Genomic DNA, 18823 nt, shown 5'->3' on the forward strand with positions numbered 1-18823 from the left:
GGCGGAGTCGCGGTAAGGGATACATGGCAGGTAGGGCTAGATAGATGCTCGACGTCATCCACTGTTGCCAAACTCTCTGTAGTCTGACTTGTGGATCACTCCGCTTGGTATGGTGAGGCGCAGGTTATGTATGTGCAGGTTTGGCGATGTGTTTGTGTTGTATAGCAACCCTTAATGAACTGTTGTTAATGTGTAACCGGTCTATACGAATTTTTCTTACAGGTATGTTTGAAGAAGCGAGGGTGCTACCAGTCTAGCTATGTGATGTGTATAACTGATCTGGACATATGAGGAGCTTGCTGGTTGTGCTAAGTCAAGTGGTTAAAGTGTCTAGATAACTGGGCTAAGTGATGTCTCCATAGAGATGCTCAGTAAAGTGCATACAGAAGCAGATCAGGTGAAATGGACGCGTAGCTGGGTTGGGGAAGTGCTTGTTTGGTCGCTGTAGATGTGTATGATTCCATTATTTCGGTAACTGAAGAAATTACATTGGAATTACACTGGAAGGATTACACTTAAAAAACACTGTGCAAGTGAGCTTGTGTCATGTGAATTAATGAAGAAAATATAGTTAAAACCAAAAATTAAAGATAAAAAGTTTTTCTTACTAACAACACAATCTAAACTTATTGAGTGAGAAAAACTTGTCGCTAATCAAATAAGTTTTATTCTGTGATATAACGGGACGAAATGCCTTGAGCCCGTATGAAAGAGAGATAAGAGATATAAGCACAATACAAAATGCGATGGTCAGTAGAAACAGTTTTTACCAGTTCTTACTGAAAGGATTGTAAATATCCCTTCCAGTCACTGGTATCTCTTAATACTATATACATATATATTTTTTTTTCATACATGTTCGCCATTTCCCGCGTTAGCAAGGTAGCATTAAGAATAGAGGACTGAGCCTAAGAGGGAAAATCCTCACTTGGCTCCCTTCTCTGTTCCTTCTTTTGGAAAATTAAAAACTGGAGGGGAGGATTTCCAGCTCCCTCGCTCCCTCCCCTTTTAGTCGCCTTTTACGACACGCAGGGAATACGTGGGAAGTATTCTTTCTACCCTATCCCCAGGGAAGTTATATATATATATATATATATATATATATATATATATATATATATATATATATATATATATATATATATATATAATCATGTGGTTATCAGGTACCACTTTCCTCCTACCTCTGGTTTCCTTCCTCCTGTTTTCCCCTCTCTACTTCTCACTTTCTGAGCCACCGACCACATTGATATAGTACCGGTGTTACCAGCCTGGGTACCGGGAGGGTTACTCCCGGCTGTGCGTGCAGTGAGCCAGCAACTTAGCGACTGTCAATTTGCAATCCAGTGCCCGGGTAACTTTTTTTCCTCTCTACCTCCCCCACGCGTAGGCTGCTGGCGTTCAGTCCAGATATGCAATCTCTCCGTTTAAAATAAAACTCTAGATTTTCCTGCGGTGAGCGCTATGCGTTAGCATTGCCTTTTGGCAAAACCACGTCGTAAGTACACGCAAGTAAGAAAGTACAGGATATTACTGTACTTTCATGCCCCCTCACTCATCGTCCCCTCACACTTATCACTCGTTCTTTGATCTCTTATTTAACTCATTTTCACTCTATTTACCCTCCTCCCACACCAAACTCACCCTGTGCTCTCCCTCCCCCATTCACTGTCACTGACGTATCACTCCACCTTTGACGATCTGGCCCGCAAACTGTGGGTGGCTGCAGGTGAAGAACCAGCGTCCTTGTGCCTTGCACTACCCACCCAGTCTCTCCTCAAGTACCCAGGTAATGTCGGGTCCTGACGCCCAGGTCAGTTCGAGTGATAGGCAGACCACACGAGCCCTTCGTGGTGCAGTGGGTAGTGTTGCTGTCCACTGATCCATCGGGCACCGGGTTCGAGTTCCGGATAAGGCAACTGGCTCACAGCCAACGCAGCTGTTAATCCTCTCCCTTTAGGTGCTCGGTTTATAGGTACTTGGCGTAAGATGGGGATATTGTGGAGATGTCCACACTCCCTGTGTGGATATCACACTGGGCTATGGGATACTGCTTGTAGAGTATGCATACTGAATATACTCCAAGGGAAGTTGTGTCAACGAAAGAATGCACGAAACACTTGATCGAAATGAGAGTGTCTGTGTGAGACCAAGTGGTGAGGGTATGAGATGGTGTTGTCTAGACGCTCTGGGATGGAATACTGTTGATGGTATTCCGTGATGGCTTGCCGGGATTATCTTGAGGTTGGGGAGCTGTTGCTTAAGTTATGCGTGTGTAGTAATGTCACTGGGAGGTTCGTCAGGCACGCGAGGTAGTTTTTACGTAGATATGACATGCAAGACTGGGGAACACAAAACGTTGGTTGCGGGTCACTTGGTGTCTTATATTTTCTATATTCTTGTTATGTCAAAATCTCTGATCATGGGCGAAAGTACTTATCAACCTAGCCCTTAAATAATATCGATAAAAAGGGTTAGATATAGACATACATACAGGAGGGAGATATTATACATATCATAAGGGTTTCAGCAAAAGCAGGGGAAAGTATCAGCTTCCTAGAAAAAGTCAGGTCATTACTGTTAGGAAAGACATGAAGGGGTGAAGAATTGGAACAACCTTAACAGTGTAAGGAAAGAAACTAACATCACATCGGCTTACCCTTGAGTTGTTAATGGTCACACAGTGATCATGATAAGTAGTGGTTGGCCTGGAGAGATTACGTACATGCGTGCGTAGTGGTCGGCAGGCAAGCGCGGAGTGGTATCTGCTTAGGTGGGCCTGTAAAAGAAATGAAAGAAAATTGCATGATGACAGTTAAAATAGGAAATCATCCTCAGAGGTCACTGTTGAGCAATGTTCATAAGTAGTGTAGTCTAAACAGACAGATGTACGAGTAAACAGAAGAGGGGTCGAGCTATGTAATGGCTCAGGTAGCGCGGGCAGTCCAAAGTGTAGAGCCAACAACAGTGGCCGAAGGACAAGACGCGGGAGGAGACTGAAATGGGTAAATGCCACTTGTATCGTCCACTCGTCCAGTATATAAGGATAGAAGTACTCGTATTTAGTCAGCTTCCCAAAATCTGTGGGTGGCAGAAAATATAACTGCTAAGTATGCTTGCTAACGTAGAAAGTAATATAAGTTCAATGGCTGATTGATATCAAACTTACAACTAAAGTCACTTTTTTTATTGGGTAAATGTAACGACTCTACGTATGTTACGAATTCCGTCTTTAAAAAAGTTATCAAAACTGAAAATCTGTACAATTGTGGGAGTTAGAAAAAAAATGCTGAATAATGTTGACCTAAATTTAAATCTATAATTCTTCATCGTTCCTTGTAGGTATGTACGATTTCAATAACGCTATAAATATTCGTGCAAAATGACCTTCGCAAAGTTAACCAGAATGAATTTGTTTTACAGAAGGTAATTTGATTATTTTTCTCATCGTTTCAACTGAGACGGGCGAGTGACCAGCCACCGTTGACGATGCTGTGTGTACACACCATCATCAGTTGACGGAGAGTTCGGTCTTGTGAGAGAACTTCTCGCTTCAGAGAAGTCCATTCTTCTCGTGCATTTGAGTGATAGGCTATCCCGAGGTTTTAGTTCCTAGGAATCCTAGGCTATGTCATGACAGCACCCCCCCCCAAAAAAAAAAAAATTCAAACCACCGTTAAATCACGACGTAAGACGTGTTCTCTTAGTCCATAAAAGTTCCACCGACAGTCTTCTAACTTTTTTTCTATAGAAAACTTTATGTCCAGATGGCTTTGACATACAACATAATACGACAAAAAGCAAACGTATCCAACATATCCTTACTGTGAAAATTTAGTTTGGTCAGACAGGAAGAGCTGCCAAAATAAACATGGAGTTAGAAGTAGCCAACACAATAGTGTCAACCCAACATGAGGTTTTCTTTGACCGCTGTTAAAGTGCAGATTCCTTTAAATAAAAATTATCTCGGATAGATATTTACCGTCGGGAACTTAGACTTGACAGATGGGTAGAAACTCTACCACCTTCAGTCCTTACCGTAGCTTCCTTGTCTGTTCTGTATGTATCATCTGGTCAGACCACTCGTGTTTATGTCTCAATATGTGTTCGTGCAAGTTGTGTTCTACACAGATATGGTGTGTAGTCTTGCTAAATTGACATCAAAATAATCTCCATTGACCTTTGACACTCAGAAAACTTACTAAGGAGGGTAATATCTGGGACATGAGGAGAGTGTGGAGACAAATAGACAAGTTAACGACTTAGCTGAATAAAGAGATTGTAATGTAGCTTAAAGTAAACCAGATTATGTTCAGGAAATGCAAGTTTGAGCTGAATAGATGTATTTTAATTGAGCCTAAAATGGATTAGATTATGTTCAGGAAATATAAATTTAACGTCTTTACAACTAAACCTAACCTAACTTGGGCATGTTATGAATTCCAAGGTTGAAAATGATGGATGATAATGTAACCTTTACACGAATGAAGGTTTACAGATAATAAGAAAAGGAAGAGTACTCACTCTCTTAGATGTTGCCATGGCAGTATTCATGTAGAAACTGTTCTTTTGTGCTTCATAAGAGGTGCACCATGCACTGGATTTGTCAGCATCCATTGCCATGTTTCATGCCTCTGACCTACCACCACACACACTCCCTTCTTGGTTCTTGGTGTAATCCTTATGTTGGTAACTATAAAACTGTGTTATTAATTTTGATAATATGGTCGGGCTCTCGTTTAAGACCCGCCCGTGCCAAGCAAAGACTAAGTAAATGTAATCTCAACAAAGTTCTCTTTGTTACACGTTGTCCGTCCTCAACTATGGCAAAATACACGCTGGCATGAATATTTTCTAGGAAACAGTTACTGTTCATCGAACATTGCGGGAACTGGAATGAAGAGAAAAAAAAAAAATCTCAATCGGAAACGTATATTATTGTGCAAGTTTACCATGAAACACGTCCGTTTTCTTCCCGGAATTAAATGAAAGCATTACATAAACTGCCGGAGTTCCTCGGGGCCGCGTTCCCTACTCAGCTTACTGCAGCGCCAACCTGCCAGGTTGGCGAAAAGGAAATGCTTTTAAAGCAACCAATTTCAGTTTCACCCCTCTGACCATTTGAAATAATCAGTACTACAGCTAATGATGTAGGCTATTTGAAGACAAACATCAACTCAACATTAACTTACCTAGAGAACTAGTTATACCGCCCTAAACTTAAACCAGAGGTAAGGTTTATACTACGCATAGTTATTTTGCCGACTACTCGGTACCGGCCGGTCAAATGATATTTTGCCCAAAAGGTTATCGTTTTATTTCAACTTTATTACAAATTGCCGTGTTTTTTTTAAGATTTTTTTTTCATAAATATAGAGATTCATACAAAAATTCATTCTAACTGCCCTTAACTTGAAGTCTCGGATCGAAGTGTGTTAAAGTTGTTAAACCAATCAACCTTACCTAACCCTTAACTGGATGACTCCGTCCCCCACGCTAGCCTACCTGCTGGACTGGCTCATAGACAGGAAACAACTCGTCGTATTAACAAAGAGATATCTGACTGGTTGAATGTGATAAGTGGAGTACACGAGGATCAGTCTTAGGACCCATACTTTTTGATATATATATATATATATATATATATATATATATATATATATATATATATATATATATATATATTTTTTTTTTTTTTTTTTTTTTTTTTTTTTGCCGCTGTCTCCCGCGTTTGCGAGGTAGCGCAAGGAAACAGACGAAAGAAATGGCCCAACCCCACCCCCCATACACATGTATACACATACGTCCACACACGCAAATATACATACCTACACAGCTTTCCATGGTTTACCCCAGACGCTTCACATGCCCTTGATTCAATCCACTGACAGCACGTCAACCCCGGTATACCACATCGCTCCAATTCACTCTATTCCTTGCCCTCCTTTCACCCTCCTGCATGTTCAGGCCCCGATCACACAAAATCTTTTTCACTCCATCTTTCCACCTCCAATTTGGTCTCCCTCTTCTCCTCGTTCCCTCCACCTCCGACACATATATCCTCTTGGTCAATCTTTCCTCACTCATTCTCTCCATGTGCCCAAACCATTTCAAAACACCCTCTTCTGCTCTCTCAACCACGCTCTTTTTATTTCCACACATCTCTCTTACCCTTACGTTACTTACTCGATCAAACCACCTCACACCACACATTGTCCTCAAACATCTCATTTCCAGCACATCCATCCTCCTGCGCACAACTCTATCCATAGCCTCGCAACCATACAACATTGTTGGAACCACTATTCCTTCAAACATACCCATTTTTGCTTTCCGAGATAATGTTCTCGACTTCCACACATTCTTCAAGGCTCCCAGAATTTTCGCCCCCTCCCCCACCCTATGATCCACTTCCGCTTCCATGGTTCCATCCGCTGCCAGATCCACTCCCAGAGAAACTGCAGAAGCTGGTGACTGAGTTTGGTAAAGTGTGTGAAAGAAGAAAGTTAAGAGTAAATGTGAATAAGAGCAAGGTTATTAGGTACAGTAGGGTTGAGGGTCAAGTCAATTGGGAGGTGAGTTTGAATGGAGAAAAACTGGAGGAAGTGAAGTGTTTTAGATATATATATATATATATATATATATATATATATATATATATATATATATATATATATATATATATATATATATATATATCATGCAGGAGGGTGAAAGGAGGGCAAGGAATAGAGTGAATTGGAGCGATGTGGTATACCGGAGTTGACGTGCTGTCAGTGGATTGAATCAAGGCATGTGAAGCGTCTGGGGTAAACCATGGAAAGCTGTGTAGGTATGTATATTTACGTGTGTGGACGTATGTATATACATGTGTATGGGGGTGGGTTGGGCCATTTCTTTCGTCTGTTTCCTTGCGCTACCTCGCAAACGCGGGAGACAGCGACAAAAAAAAATAAATATATATATATATATATATATATATATATATATATATATATATATATATATATGTATATATATATATATATATATATATATATATATATATATATATATATATATATATATATACATATATATATATATATATATATATATATATATATATATATATATATATATATATATATATATATATATACATATATATATATATATATATATATTATATTATTTTTATTATACTTTGTCGCTGTCTCCCGCGTTTGCGAGGTAGCGCAAGGAAACAGACGAAAGACCTAAAATACGCAAAACAATGACCAAGTGTAGGTAATGAACCTAACAGATTGTTAGGTTTCATAACTCGAAAATCAGACTATATAAAGCGAGGTGAAATAGTCCCTCTTTGCAACGTCTTGGTCAAATCTCATTTGGAATACGCTGCTCAGATCTGGTTATCAAACTTGACGTAATACGAAGAAAAATTAGCACGAATTAAGGGAAGAGGAATCGAACAAATTCCTTCACTCTGAAGTAATCCTAAGAAATGATGAAAGGATAATGGAATCAGAGATGAGAGATTATTCATTCTAAGTATAACGCAAACTCTGGGGAGATTGGTAGAAGTTTAAGTAATACTCGACAAAGTAACACAAAATAACCTTTTACATCAGATGGAGACCCAACCACCTGAAATAATGGTGTGAAATAAAGAAGGTCGAGTGACTTACACTGTAGTAGCTGGGTTTAGCCAGAAGATCCATTAAGTCTTCCATTTCCTTGATCACCACACTCGAAGGACCTCGTAAAAAAAAATGCCCCAAAAAATCCAGACAGCACTCCCAAGAACCCTTCTATAAACCTCCCAAATTCAACTTCCAAAGCCTGTCTTTCCACTCAAGACACCTTATTTCCAAACTCTTTGATGTGCCTGATGAAGATTGATGACTGTTGTCTCAGAATTTTCATTTTCGTCGTATCTTTTAAGACAAAGTTGGGTGGAAATTTTGGTTTCAAATTGCTATAGGGTCAATTACTGCATAAAACCATGAACAAAAATTACGTTAAACTTGATACTTATTGATTGATCCTTGTCACAACCCAAACGAGGATTTGTGTCCCCAAGGGTTCAGCCGTGTGTTCCCGACGCTATCTGGCGTGTGTGGGTCAAGACAAGGTCTTATGAAGCAAAAAAATACAAATGAAGTAAGTTTTGACACCCTACTCCTCTACTCGACCACCTGCAGAAATAGCGAGCACTCGAGTACTTGAAGCTGACGTCCCAAAAGCTGAGGCTGCTAAGTGGGGAGAGTCTTCCCGGCCATCAGTAACCTTGAGTCATCCACAGTGGATGACCAGGTACTGGCGTGGTGTGTAGATACGCAGCCTACACCACGATGACCAGCGTCTTCAAACACACCCACCAGAGGACCTTGACTGCCACACGTTGTGTTTTCCTGAGTACTCGTGGGGGAACAAAGAGGGTGTTGTTTATCCATCAGGAAGAGCAAAGACCCCAGGAAGGTCATGGCGAGGATCGTACTTGAAAGAGTGTAGAAAACAAAGCGAGTTACCCTCAGCTGCTTATGTAACAGTATGTGATTAGGTGACTCGAGACGTGGGATTTGGCTTAACCTTCGTGACGCTGTGAAGGAAATTGTTACGTTGTAGTGGTAACCATAAAATTCCGAGTTATTCCCCATCACCTCTCTGACTCTTAATTGTATACTGGGCTGATGAATTTGAAGCTCACTTATGAAATAAACAAATAATATCGAATCTGATTTGTGGGTGAGTTTGTCGCATGCACGAGCAATAGAGATTTGACTGCCATTATTATCATATAAGCGCACCAAAAACATTGCAGCTTATTACTGAACAAAAATTCACTGAAGCAGTACACAATCGTTATACAAGGCTGGAATTCACGTTAACTTAGTTCTTATGTACATTCCAAGAATCAGACAGAAACGGACAGGAAATTCCAGCGGGCTAAAACCTACCTGATCAACTCATAAGAACCCAACCTGTATCCCACCTACCACCAGACGATCATCAGCAGAATCTGTGCCTACGGGAATACATTCACAGGCCAGCAAATGAAGAATGATAGTGTGTTATGTAATCGTACCCAAGGCTTGAGACCCTCTGCCGTTACCCAAGGCTTTTAGGCTTCTCTTTCCCGTTGGCATGCACCAGAAAGTTAGATCTGTAGACTTTCTCATTGCAGGAGCGGTTGACTCTGTTGATAAAGCAATGTAATCAGCTATACGTAATGGTAACTGCATCATACTCCTAGATGCTTTGGTCGCACTCCCAATGATAGTGAAAACTAAGAACTCTTATCGAGGGAGGCGATTCATCACCATTTATATGTCACAGGTATTATAGTGACGTAGCTATCCTCATCCGTGGCCTAGAGGGCGGTAGATTTTCGATTGATGGTTATGACTTGACAATGACGACCTTAATGAACCTGGCAGTCAAGAGGCCTAAAGTTCAAGGAACTAAATAACCAGTCAACTAATCAACAAGGTCACTGGAACATAAGGAATCGGGGAATGGACAAGGCTATATATATATATATATATATATATATATATATATATATATATATATATATATATATATATATATATATATATATATATATATATATATATATTTTTTTTTTTTTTTTTTTTTTTTTTTTTTTTTTATACTTTGTCGCTGTCTCCCGCGTTTGCGAGGTAGCGCAAGGAAACAGACGAAAGAAATGGCCCAACCCCCCCCCCCCATACACATGTACATACACACATCCAGACACGCAAATATACATACCTACACAGCTTTCCATGGTTTACCCCAGACGCTTCACATGCCTTGCTTCAATCCACTGACAGCACGTCAACCTCTGTATACCACATGACTCCAATTCACTCTATTTCTTGCCCTCCTTTCACCCTCCTGCATGTTCAGGCCCCGATCACACAAAATCTTTTTCACTCCATCTTTCCACCTCCAATTTGGTCTCCCTCTTCTCCTCGTTCCCTCCACCTCCGACACATATATCCTCTTGGTCAATCTCTCCTCACTCATTCTCTCCATGTGCCCAAACCATTTCAAAACACCCTCTTCTGCTCTCTCGACCACGCTCTTTTTATTTCCACACATCTCTCTTACCCTTACGTTACTTACTCGATCAAACCACCTCACACCACACATTGTCCTCAAACATCTCATTTCCAGCACATCCATCCTCCTGCGCACATCTCTATCCATAGCCCACGCCTCGCAACCATACAGCATTGTTGGAACCACTATTCCCTCAAACATACCCATTTTTGCTTTCCGAGATAATGTTCTCGACTTCCACACATTTTTCAAGGCTCCCAAAATTTTCGCCCCCTCCCCCACCCTATGATCCACTTCCGCTTCCATGGTTCCATCCGCTGACAGATCCACTCCCAGATATCTAAAACACTTCACTTCCTCCAGTTTTTCTCCATTCAAACTCACCTCCCAATTGACTTGACCCTCACCCCTACTGTACCTAATAACCTTGCTCTTATTCACATTTACTCTCAACTTTCTTCTTCCACACACTTTACCAAACTCAGTCACCAGCTTCTGCAGTTTCTCACATGAATCAGCCACCAGCGCTGTATCATCAGCGAACAACAATTGACTCACTTCCCAAGCTCTCTCATCCCCAACAGACTTCATACTTGCCCCTCTTTCCAGGACTCTTGCATTTACCTCCTTTACAACCCCATCCATAAACAAATTAAACAACCATGGAGACATCACACACCCCTGCCGCAAACCTACATTCACTGAGAACCAATCACTTTCCTCTCTTCCTACACGTACACATGCCTTACATCCTCGATAAAAACTTTTCACTGCTTCTAACAACTTGCCTCCCACACCATATATTCTTAATACCTTCCACAGAGCATCTCTATCAACTCTATCATATGCCTTCTCCAGATCCATAAATGCTACATACAAATCCATTTGCTTTTCTAAGTATTTCTCACATACATTCTTCAAAGCAAACACCTGATCCACACATCCTCTACCACTTCTGAAACCGCACTGCTCTTCCCCAATCTGATGCTCTGTACATGCCTTCACCCTCTCAATCAATATATATATATTATCAGTACTTGTAAAAAGAGGGAAGAGTATAACCCTATTTAACACTGCCAACATTAACCAAAGTTTCATAAACATGCCTCAAAGTTTTTCAAGAATGACGAGTGACACTGTGATATATAAACACGGATGATATTAGTATATCATTCCTTTGCGCCTTTTGCGACACACACACACACACCTTCAGATCGCTGTATCCAAAAGGTTCATATGGTATCTATCTATGCAGCGTCCCTCTCCTATGTCGGTGGAGGTTGCAATGAGGAACCAACTGCTAGAATTTCATTCTCAACGTTTCGATAGTATTCATTACTTGCCATACTACCTGTTCGTCAAGAATGTACAGCACTCCCCTATAACCAACACACACCCGTCTAACCTTGTAGAATAACGGGTTAGGGAGAACCTGAATCCCTTCCGTGTATGTATAGCGTAGCCGTACCACACCGCAGCTCTCCGCCCGTGAAGGCGGCTTGTAGTGACGTGGGAAGTTCTTTCATCTGTTGGGATAATGGATTTTTTGGTACCATATGAAAATGATTGAAAATATTGATCTTTTTCTGAGGTTTAAATGTCGAAAGGAGACATGAACTAAACTGTCATTCCCTCTTCACCTTTAGTAAAGGTAGACGTTCGAACCTAAACACATCCTCAGAGGTATATTAATTTATCTATAATTACCGCAGGACCAATTTTGTGTGAAAGATTTTGATGTTACCCAGGGCCTTTGTAATGGCTACTGCACCCTAAGGCCGCGCGGCTTCCAGTAGCAGAGTTATATTCACCAGGGACAACACACACACGAATCTCTACGCTTAACTCTTGACTCGCTTCTCAGTTGTAAACTTCCTCTTGTGTATATCAGGCATGATGGTAAGGCTTTATCATACTCGAGTCTTTTGTCATAATTCGACAATATGTTATCATAGCAGGATATCTATCTATCTTCATAACGTTTTTCTCTCTCGTGTTAAGGCGACTAATATGCTATAATGGTAGGCAGGTAGGCCTTGAGCTACACCCGGAATTCCGAGAGGGGTTAGGTCTCTCCCAGCTGGTGACAAGAGGCCGGCCCTTAAGTTGGACCAGGAAGTTCCTTCGACCTTCTCGTCCGTCAGCTGGTGGGGAGAAATGCTTGAAAGCACAACTCCTGTGTGCCATGTATTTTCCTTCCGTGAAACTCTCTCTCTCTCTCTCTCTCTCTCTCTCTCTCTCTCTCTCTCTCTCTCTCTCTCTCTCTCTCTCTCAACCATCGGACGGTCTAGTTCGCTGCAGCATTTCGTCAGAATCAGAACGAAATATAAAGAAAGCAGTGAACGATCCTATTTGGAGTGCTGTGTCAAACGGGATGAACAGGAATAATGTGATCACAAGCGCCCGCGCGCGAGCGAGTGTGTGTGTGTGTGTGTGTGTGTGTGTGCTACTTGTTTATTAGTCATGTGTATAGAGAGGGAAACCTACACATGTGGGGTCTCTTATCAAACTCGAGCGTCTCTGTCGTGCATACCTGAATTTTCTATTGCTAACCTCATTCAACCCATTTTTTTTTCTTTTTTTTGTTTTGCTTCGCTTGTTACCTGTTGCTCAGCAAACCCCTTCTATAAATCCCTCCTGAAGCTTTTCCCACAGACGTTCCTGTTGTATTCTCTTGTACTGGTACACAGGGGAGATCTGTTGGAGGACAATAATGATAACCTGAATTACTAAATTGTATTGATGGACACGAGATAATATGTACTATAATGAATCTGATTAAATAAATAAATAAATGGCCGCCTTGGAAACCATGCGAGGCGCTACCTCGCTAACGAGGGAAACTCAATGTCCTGCCCTCTACTATGGGCAGGACAAAGGCTTCTTCTCATAACTCATTCATCTCATTTCTTCAACCTTTTTTTGTGCATTCTGTTGGTCTCTCCTCGAGAGATCTGTGTCCCATCTCATGTGAGGATATCAAACCACTAAAGTTGGCTAGTGTATATATATATATATATATATATATATATATATATATATATATATATATATATATATATATATATATATATATATATGAATCAACGGGGAAAATGAAACACAAGTTCCCAAGTGCACTTTCGTGTAATACTCACATCAGGGGAGACACAAGGGTGAAATATAACAGTCAGTTGAAAGCAATGAAAAGACGTAGCTAGGACGCCATTCGGTAAACATGTTTACCAAATGAAACACGATAAGTTCCCAAGTGCACTTTCGTGCACATAGGAAAGAGCATCCCCCCCCCCCCCTTCCCCCATTACGTCTAGTATCAGGCAGTCTGGCGTAAAGTCACCTTCAAAGTTCCTCTTACCTTGATGATAAGCCTATGGCAAAGGGAAAGTGACCTTGAAATTCTGTGTGCGTGAGGCGAATACACATCCTCCAGAATTTCGTTGATATATAGAAAACGTGTCGGCCTACTCATGTAAACCTACCATTATGTAGAATGCAGGGCGTATCACTATTGGAATGCACACACACAATCACACAACATTAGTGTAAATCTCTCTCTCTCTCTCTCTCTCTCTCTCTCTCTCTCTCTCTCTCTCTCTCTCTCTCTCTCTCTCTCTCTCTCTCTCTCTCTTCTCTCTGAAACACAAATGTATGCAAAGTTGCCACCGACAATGAAAATGTTACCTAACTAGCGAGGGCCAGTATTTACCTCTGTTACACAATTGAGGCCGCTCTCACGGCGCAAGTCATGTCGCGCATGCCTAACCTAAGGTTTCAATGCTCCAACTGTTGTTTCCACCAATAAAGTAACTTTCAAGCACAAACCGTATAATCATTTGATCATTATACAAGGTAAAGATTATCTTATTCGTTCTCATGTATGTAGGTCGATAAAGTTTGTGAATAAGGTTAAAAAGATGATTAAGAATGAACTTTTACCGTGTGTGAAGTGCTTGTTATTACAAGCGCTGAGAATGTCAAACAGTATTGCCTAATGGTAATTATGTCAACATTCATAACTTGTAAGCGTTTTGAAATTGCTGTTTCCCGCTTTAGGAAGGTAGTGGCTAGGAACAGAACAGCTTCGTTTGTTCAGAGTCGCCCCACAGACCTTTCTGCAGTTTTTTCTTTTTTATTTTACCTGCCACTTCTCCCACTTCACTCGCACTCTACCTTACAGGTAACACCTATACGCCTCTCTTTTCTCTTTAATTAAAGACATCTTCCTCAACCTACCATTCACTGCCCTTCCCCACATGCCCACATCACACACAGTGACAGACTTCTCTCGCACACGCCACCTCTTCTTCCCTAACTTCCATTCCTCACACACTCCCCATAACTATGAAATTTTTAGCCATGGTGATAAAGATCCTCTAAGTCCAAGCCTAGCCTTAGCCATGATGATATAGATCCCCAGGTCCAAGCTTAGCTTTGGCAATGATGATAAGAACCAGCTTACTTGATGTATTGGTTCTCATTTTCAGCTCCGCATGGTTATCATACACCAAACCTAAGCCTATACATAGGACTCCCTTTTCTACAATCTTCCCCTACCTTTCCCAACCGAAATCGAATCAACGACAAAATAAGACATCGTTGCAATTCCTAAAATCCTATTCTCGAAAATGTGTGTTATTTCGCTTTCATTGTGGACGAAGTCTCAATTTTTCTCTATACTTAAGTCTCCGCTTTCCCGGAAATGTGAGGACACGGGTTCGATACGCTAGTGTGCCAGTGAATCGCGTTCCTGTAGCGAGACAAGTTGATGGCCAGGAAACTTAAACCAGGCGTCATTTTTTTTTTTTTCCCCTCCTACCTGGAGAGTGATGGGAACGTTTTGAGGTTACCGACTTTTTTGTCGTGTTTACTTGTGGTTCTCCGTCCTTCCTGAGTGTCAATATTGTGAGCTACAGTTGTATTGGTGATCCTCAAACTGGCCATGGCCGTTTTTTCTCTTGAGCATTACGTACCCTTCGTAAATTTATAGTTGCTACACACACACACACACACACACACACACACACACACACACACACACACACATTCCTCTTATACACATAAAAGGTGTGTGTGTGTGTGTGTGTGTGTGTGTGTGTGTGTGTATGTGTGTGTGTGTGTGCGCGCGTGAGATAACGGACTTGCGTACCTGAGGTTAAACAACGGGTGAAAGGTCACCTCTGGAGAGGATGTATCACTGTCAGGTGACATAGCAGAGTATGGCCTCATCGTGGAACTTATTCTAGAGGAGGGCATCATTTACCTGCTCCTGGTTGGAGCGCAGCCTTGAAGTTGCAAGAGGTCCATAAAAAGGTTTGTGAGGGGTGCATAATTAGTTGTATATGACCAAAGCTCTGCGGGAGCCCCATTGGGGCGTCGCTCATTGATCCCCGACACTGGTAGAGGATATATCTCTGGACCTGTTTTGTTATGATCTCAACTTTATTTTTTTTTTCACTCGATGGCGAGAGAGAGAGAGAGAGAGAGAGAGAGAGAGAGAGAGAGAGAGAGAGAGAGAGAGAGAGAGAGAGAGAGAGAGAGAGAGAGAGAGAGATTCTTTGTCTAAAGAAAATGCTTAGTTAATAAGAGTCGCTTTACTATCTTGGACAATTGTAAGGTTACTCTAGCGTGCATTTACGCTTAGAGTAAATCAGACATTCTGTTGAATAGAGTGACATACGACTTTTACAAATCATTTCTTTCACGTGGAAATGACGGTTACTTGTGGTGTTACCAGAAGGCATTGTTCATCAACACCAAGTTTGCAGAGAGCAGTCGCCCTGGGATGCACTGCCGTCGCGACTCACGAGTGTTAAAATGGTACATAGAACCATCTTACAACCTCCTCCGTGTCGGTAGGTTGTAGACACCAGCCTCCCCCCAGGTAAGTGCCACAACCCTCCTGACGTACGAGTGTGGAAGTGATGGCCGGAACCATCTTACAACACCCTCCGTGTCAGGATTTCTGGTCTTACTTTTTGTCTCATTAAGACCAATTAACTAGCCTATTTTTAACATCTAACGTGTCCCATGCACCTACCCACCTCATCTACTTCATATCTTCATCAATTTTCGTACCATCTATTTTCTCAATACTACCCCAATGTTTTCCTGACAGATATGACTTAATTCCTTTTTAAAAAGCTTGGTCTCCACCTCCTGCAAAATCAAAATACTTCTCAGATTGCTCTCTTCCTTTTTTTCCTGTCATCGTAAGGCATGCCTTTGACGAAGACCTTTGTCTAATTCTGGAGACTTAAGCTCGACAAGAAAGAGTGGGAAGGCTGCTGCAGGAAGCCTCAGGATGGCAAGGAAAACCACATTCTTCCAACTGTGTTTTTCTGTTTCGAGTTTTTGTAGAGATCATGGTACGAGAAGGTGGGTACAGAGTGCGTCATTAGGGAGATCCTCACTACATTTGCGGTAGAGAGGGGGAGTTCAGGGGCATCAGCTTTCACTTCAGCTATGTATTGTTCAGCAGCTGATGATATCTACCATTAAAAAGCTCTGAATCAAGAATGTTGAGTGCTATTCATGTGTCCACCATACATATGTGCTGTAAACGTCACAAAGGGCACAAGCCCTTAAGTAACTGATGGGTCAATATTCATTATACATTATTTTTCCTCCATTATTTCTCTTATTCCTTTGGCGAAGTAACGTCAGTAAAAGATAACTGAGCCCTCGATAAAAGTCTTCGCTTGGCTCCTTCTCCTGTTCCTACTTCCGGGAGAAATGATACAGGAGGGGAGGATCTCCAGTCACTCGTGTCATCGCCCTTCTTACTCGCCTTCTACGGTATGCAGGAGATACTTGGGCAGTATTCTTTTTTTTTCCCCTCTCTCTCTCCAGGGATAAGTCCTCAGTTCCACCCCCCTAAATAGATGTTGTCAAATCCTCCCCTGAAAGACTTTTACGCGTTTGTCTTACAGGGACGAAGAGCGCTGGTGTGAGGGTGGCGAGGGCGTGTCGGCTTCTGGTTCTAGTGGTCGCTTTGGCGGCCCCATCCAGCCCTCAGAACTTCCTGGAGCTGTTGGCACAGGTGTCCGAGGACCTCCCGGCATTAGGACGCGCCATCCACACCGCCTTTAAATCCGGAAATTCCCGCCAGCAAGCTAGAAGTGGTAAGTGGTACAGAGACTCGGGTGGGTGGAGTACGTGGGAAAGCCCAGTAAGAAGGGACTTGGTCTACGAAGAAGTCATGCATGGAACGGGTGAATGAGAAAGAGAAAGAACAGAGACCTGATGGTCTATCATGAGGTTATCGAATGAAGGGCATCTAACAGTACCCTAAATCATAGTAAATAAAGACACAATTGTAAAGCAGAAGGCTATTCGCCACCCACCACTCTCTTTAGTATATCAACCGCCAGGAAAATAGCTTTGAGGAAAATCCCTTCTGTACAACACAGCTCTGGCCAACTGTATATAGACCTGACAACACCAAGAGTAGCCTTAATCTGTCATCACACACTACGTCAGCTGCGGATATACGAAGATGCACAGGGAAGAGGCCTGAAATGTAACGTTTACCGACTCCGCTTGCAGACCTACGTATCTAGTACTATGGAAAGGCCTTAATTCTACAATATACATCCTTAGATTTTGAAGTTCACGTCAAAGATGAATTATATAGGTTAGGTTAGATCAGGTTAGGTTTCTTTCTTATTTCTCTTTTTTTTGGGGGGGGGAGGTGGGGGGGGGGGTGGAATGGACTTGGATTGTACTGATTTTCTGTCATTGGAGGACTTGGAGAGTCTCCATCCTCCGACCGCCACTGCTTTGGTGAGCTCGGGTGCTTAGTGACAGGCGGGGACTTCCATCACCCGAGGTACCGGCCCCTGAACGTGGAGCCGGAGACGCGCGAAGTCATAAACGTCTCGTTCACCATCCGCTCGAAGGAGGACCCGCTTGGTGTAGTGGTCCCGGGTCTAGACATCCAGCGAGTCCTCAGGTCTTCCTTCACTCCCGTCAGGGACACCAAGATCCTCATCCATGGCTACTTCAATGGTCGGGATATGCCTTGGTTTTCGGTAAGTAAACGTCTTTTTTTTCCCTTTTTTTTTTGAGGGAAACATTTAAAAAAAGTGGTTGCTCGTTTGTTCCTGATGAACCACCGCATCCTGTGAGTCATGTGTGGCCGTTGGTAACGCAAGAATGGGTCGTTGTGATGTCTGTCTCTTTACCTACACTGCTAAGCTTTGGAACTTTTCCTTCTCGTGTCTTTTTTGAACACCTTCGACATTGTCCCCCCACCGTCCCTTTTATTTTTTCTTTTCTTTTAAAAAAAGCAGGTGTCTACTTCCTCCAGATGATATTGTTCTTTGTAAATTCTTACATCCATGATGCGAGTCTGTGTATCGATATTCATATTGGAGATTCTAGTTCTAGAATCAACAATGGACGCTATTAACGAAAATGTCCGCAACTCTATTCTGATTTTCAGCCGAAGGTACAAACCTACGAACTGACTTTTGTTTTCCCTTTATAAATGCAGTTATGTAAATCATCTGACCCACGGTAGGCTGGAAAGATAGACTTTGATGTATATGGTGGCGACTGATACCGAGCACTTGCAAAGAGTCGTGTAGATTAATGAATCATGACAAAAAGTTTTGATCAAAGCCACACCTTGGAAAAAGAAAAGCGAAGGATGAAGAAATATGTGGAAGGGATAAGAGTAGTTTTAATTTTTTTAGTATTTTTTTTTTTTCTTCTTGACGGAGGACATTCGAAAGACATAAGGAGGTAATGAGTCTCAAAGCTTGGCGGG

At 41.9% G+C, this 18823-nt stretch overlaps 1 protein-coding gene across 1 annotated transcript in view; it reads left to right on the forward strand.

Moving 5' to 3' along the window:
• LOC139755116 (pancreatic triacylglycerol lipase-like) overlaps nt 1-18823 on the forward strand; it is a 40786-nt gene continuing 21963 nt past the window's right edge. Inside the window, exons 1-3 of the mRNA XM_071673254.1 lie at nt 1-30; nt 16983-17174; nt 17797-18083. Of these exons, the coding sequence (XP_071529355.1) occupies nt 24-30; nt 16983-17174; nt 17797-18083 (486 nt within the window). The 5' untranslated portion in view covers nt 1-23. The remainder of the gene's footprint in view (nt 31-16982; nt 17175-17796; nt 18084-18823) is intronic.

This window comes from Panulirus ornatus, chromosome 18, assembly GCF_036320965.1.
Source record: "Panulirus ornatus isolate Po-2019 chromosome 18, ASM3632096v1, whole genome shotgun sequence".
In the NCBI taxonomy this organism is placed as follows: domain Eukaryota; kingdom Metazoa; phylum Arthropoda; class Malacostraca; order Decapoda; family Palinuridae; genus Panulirus; species Panulirus ornatus.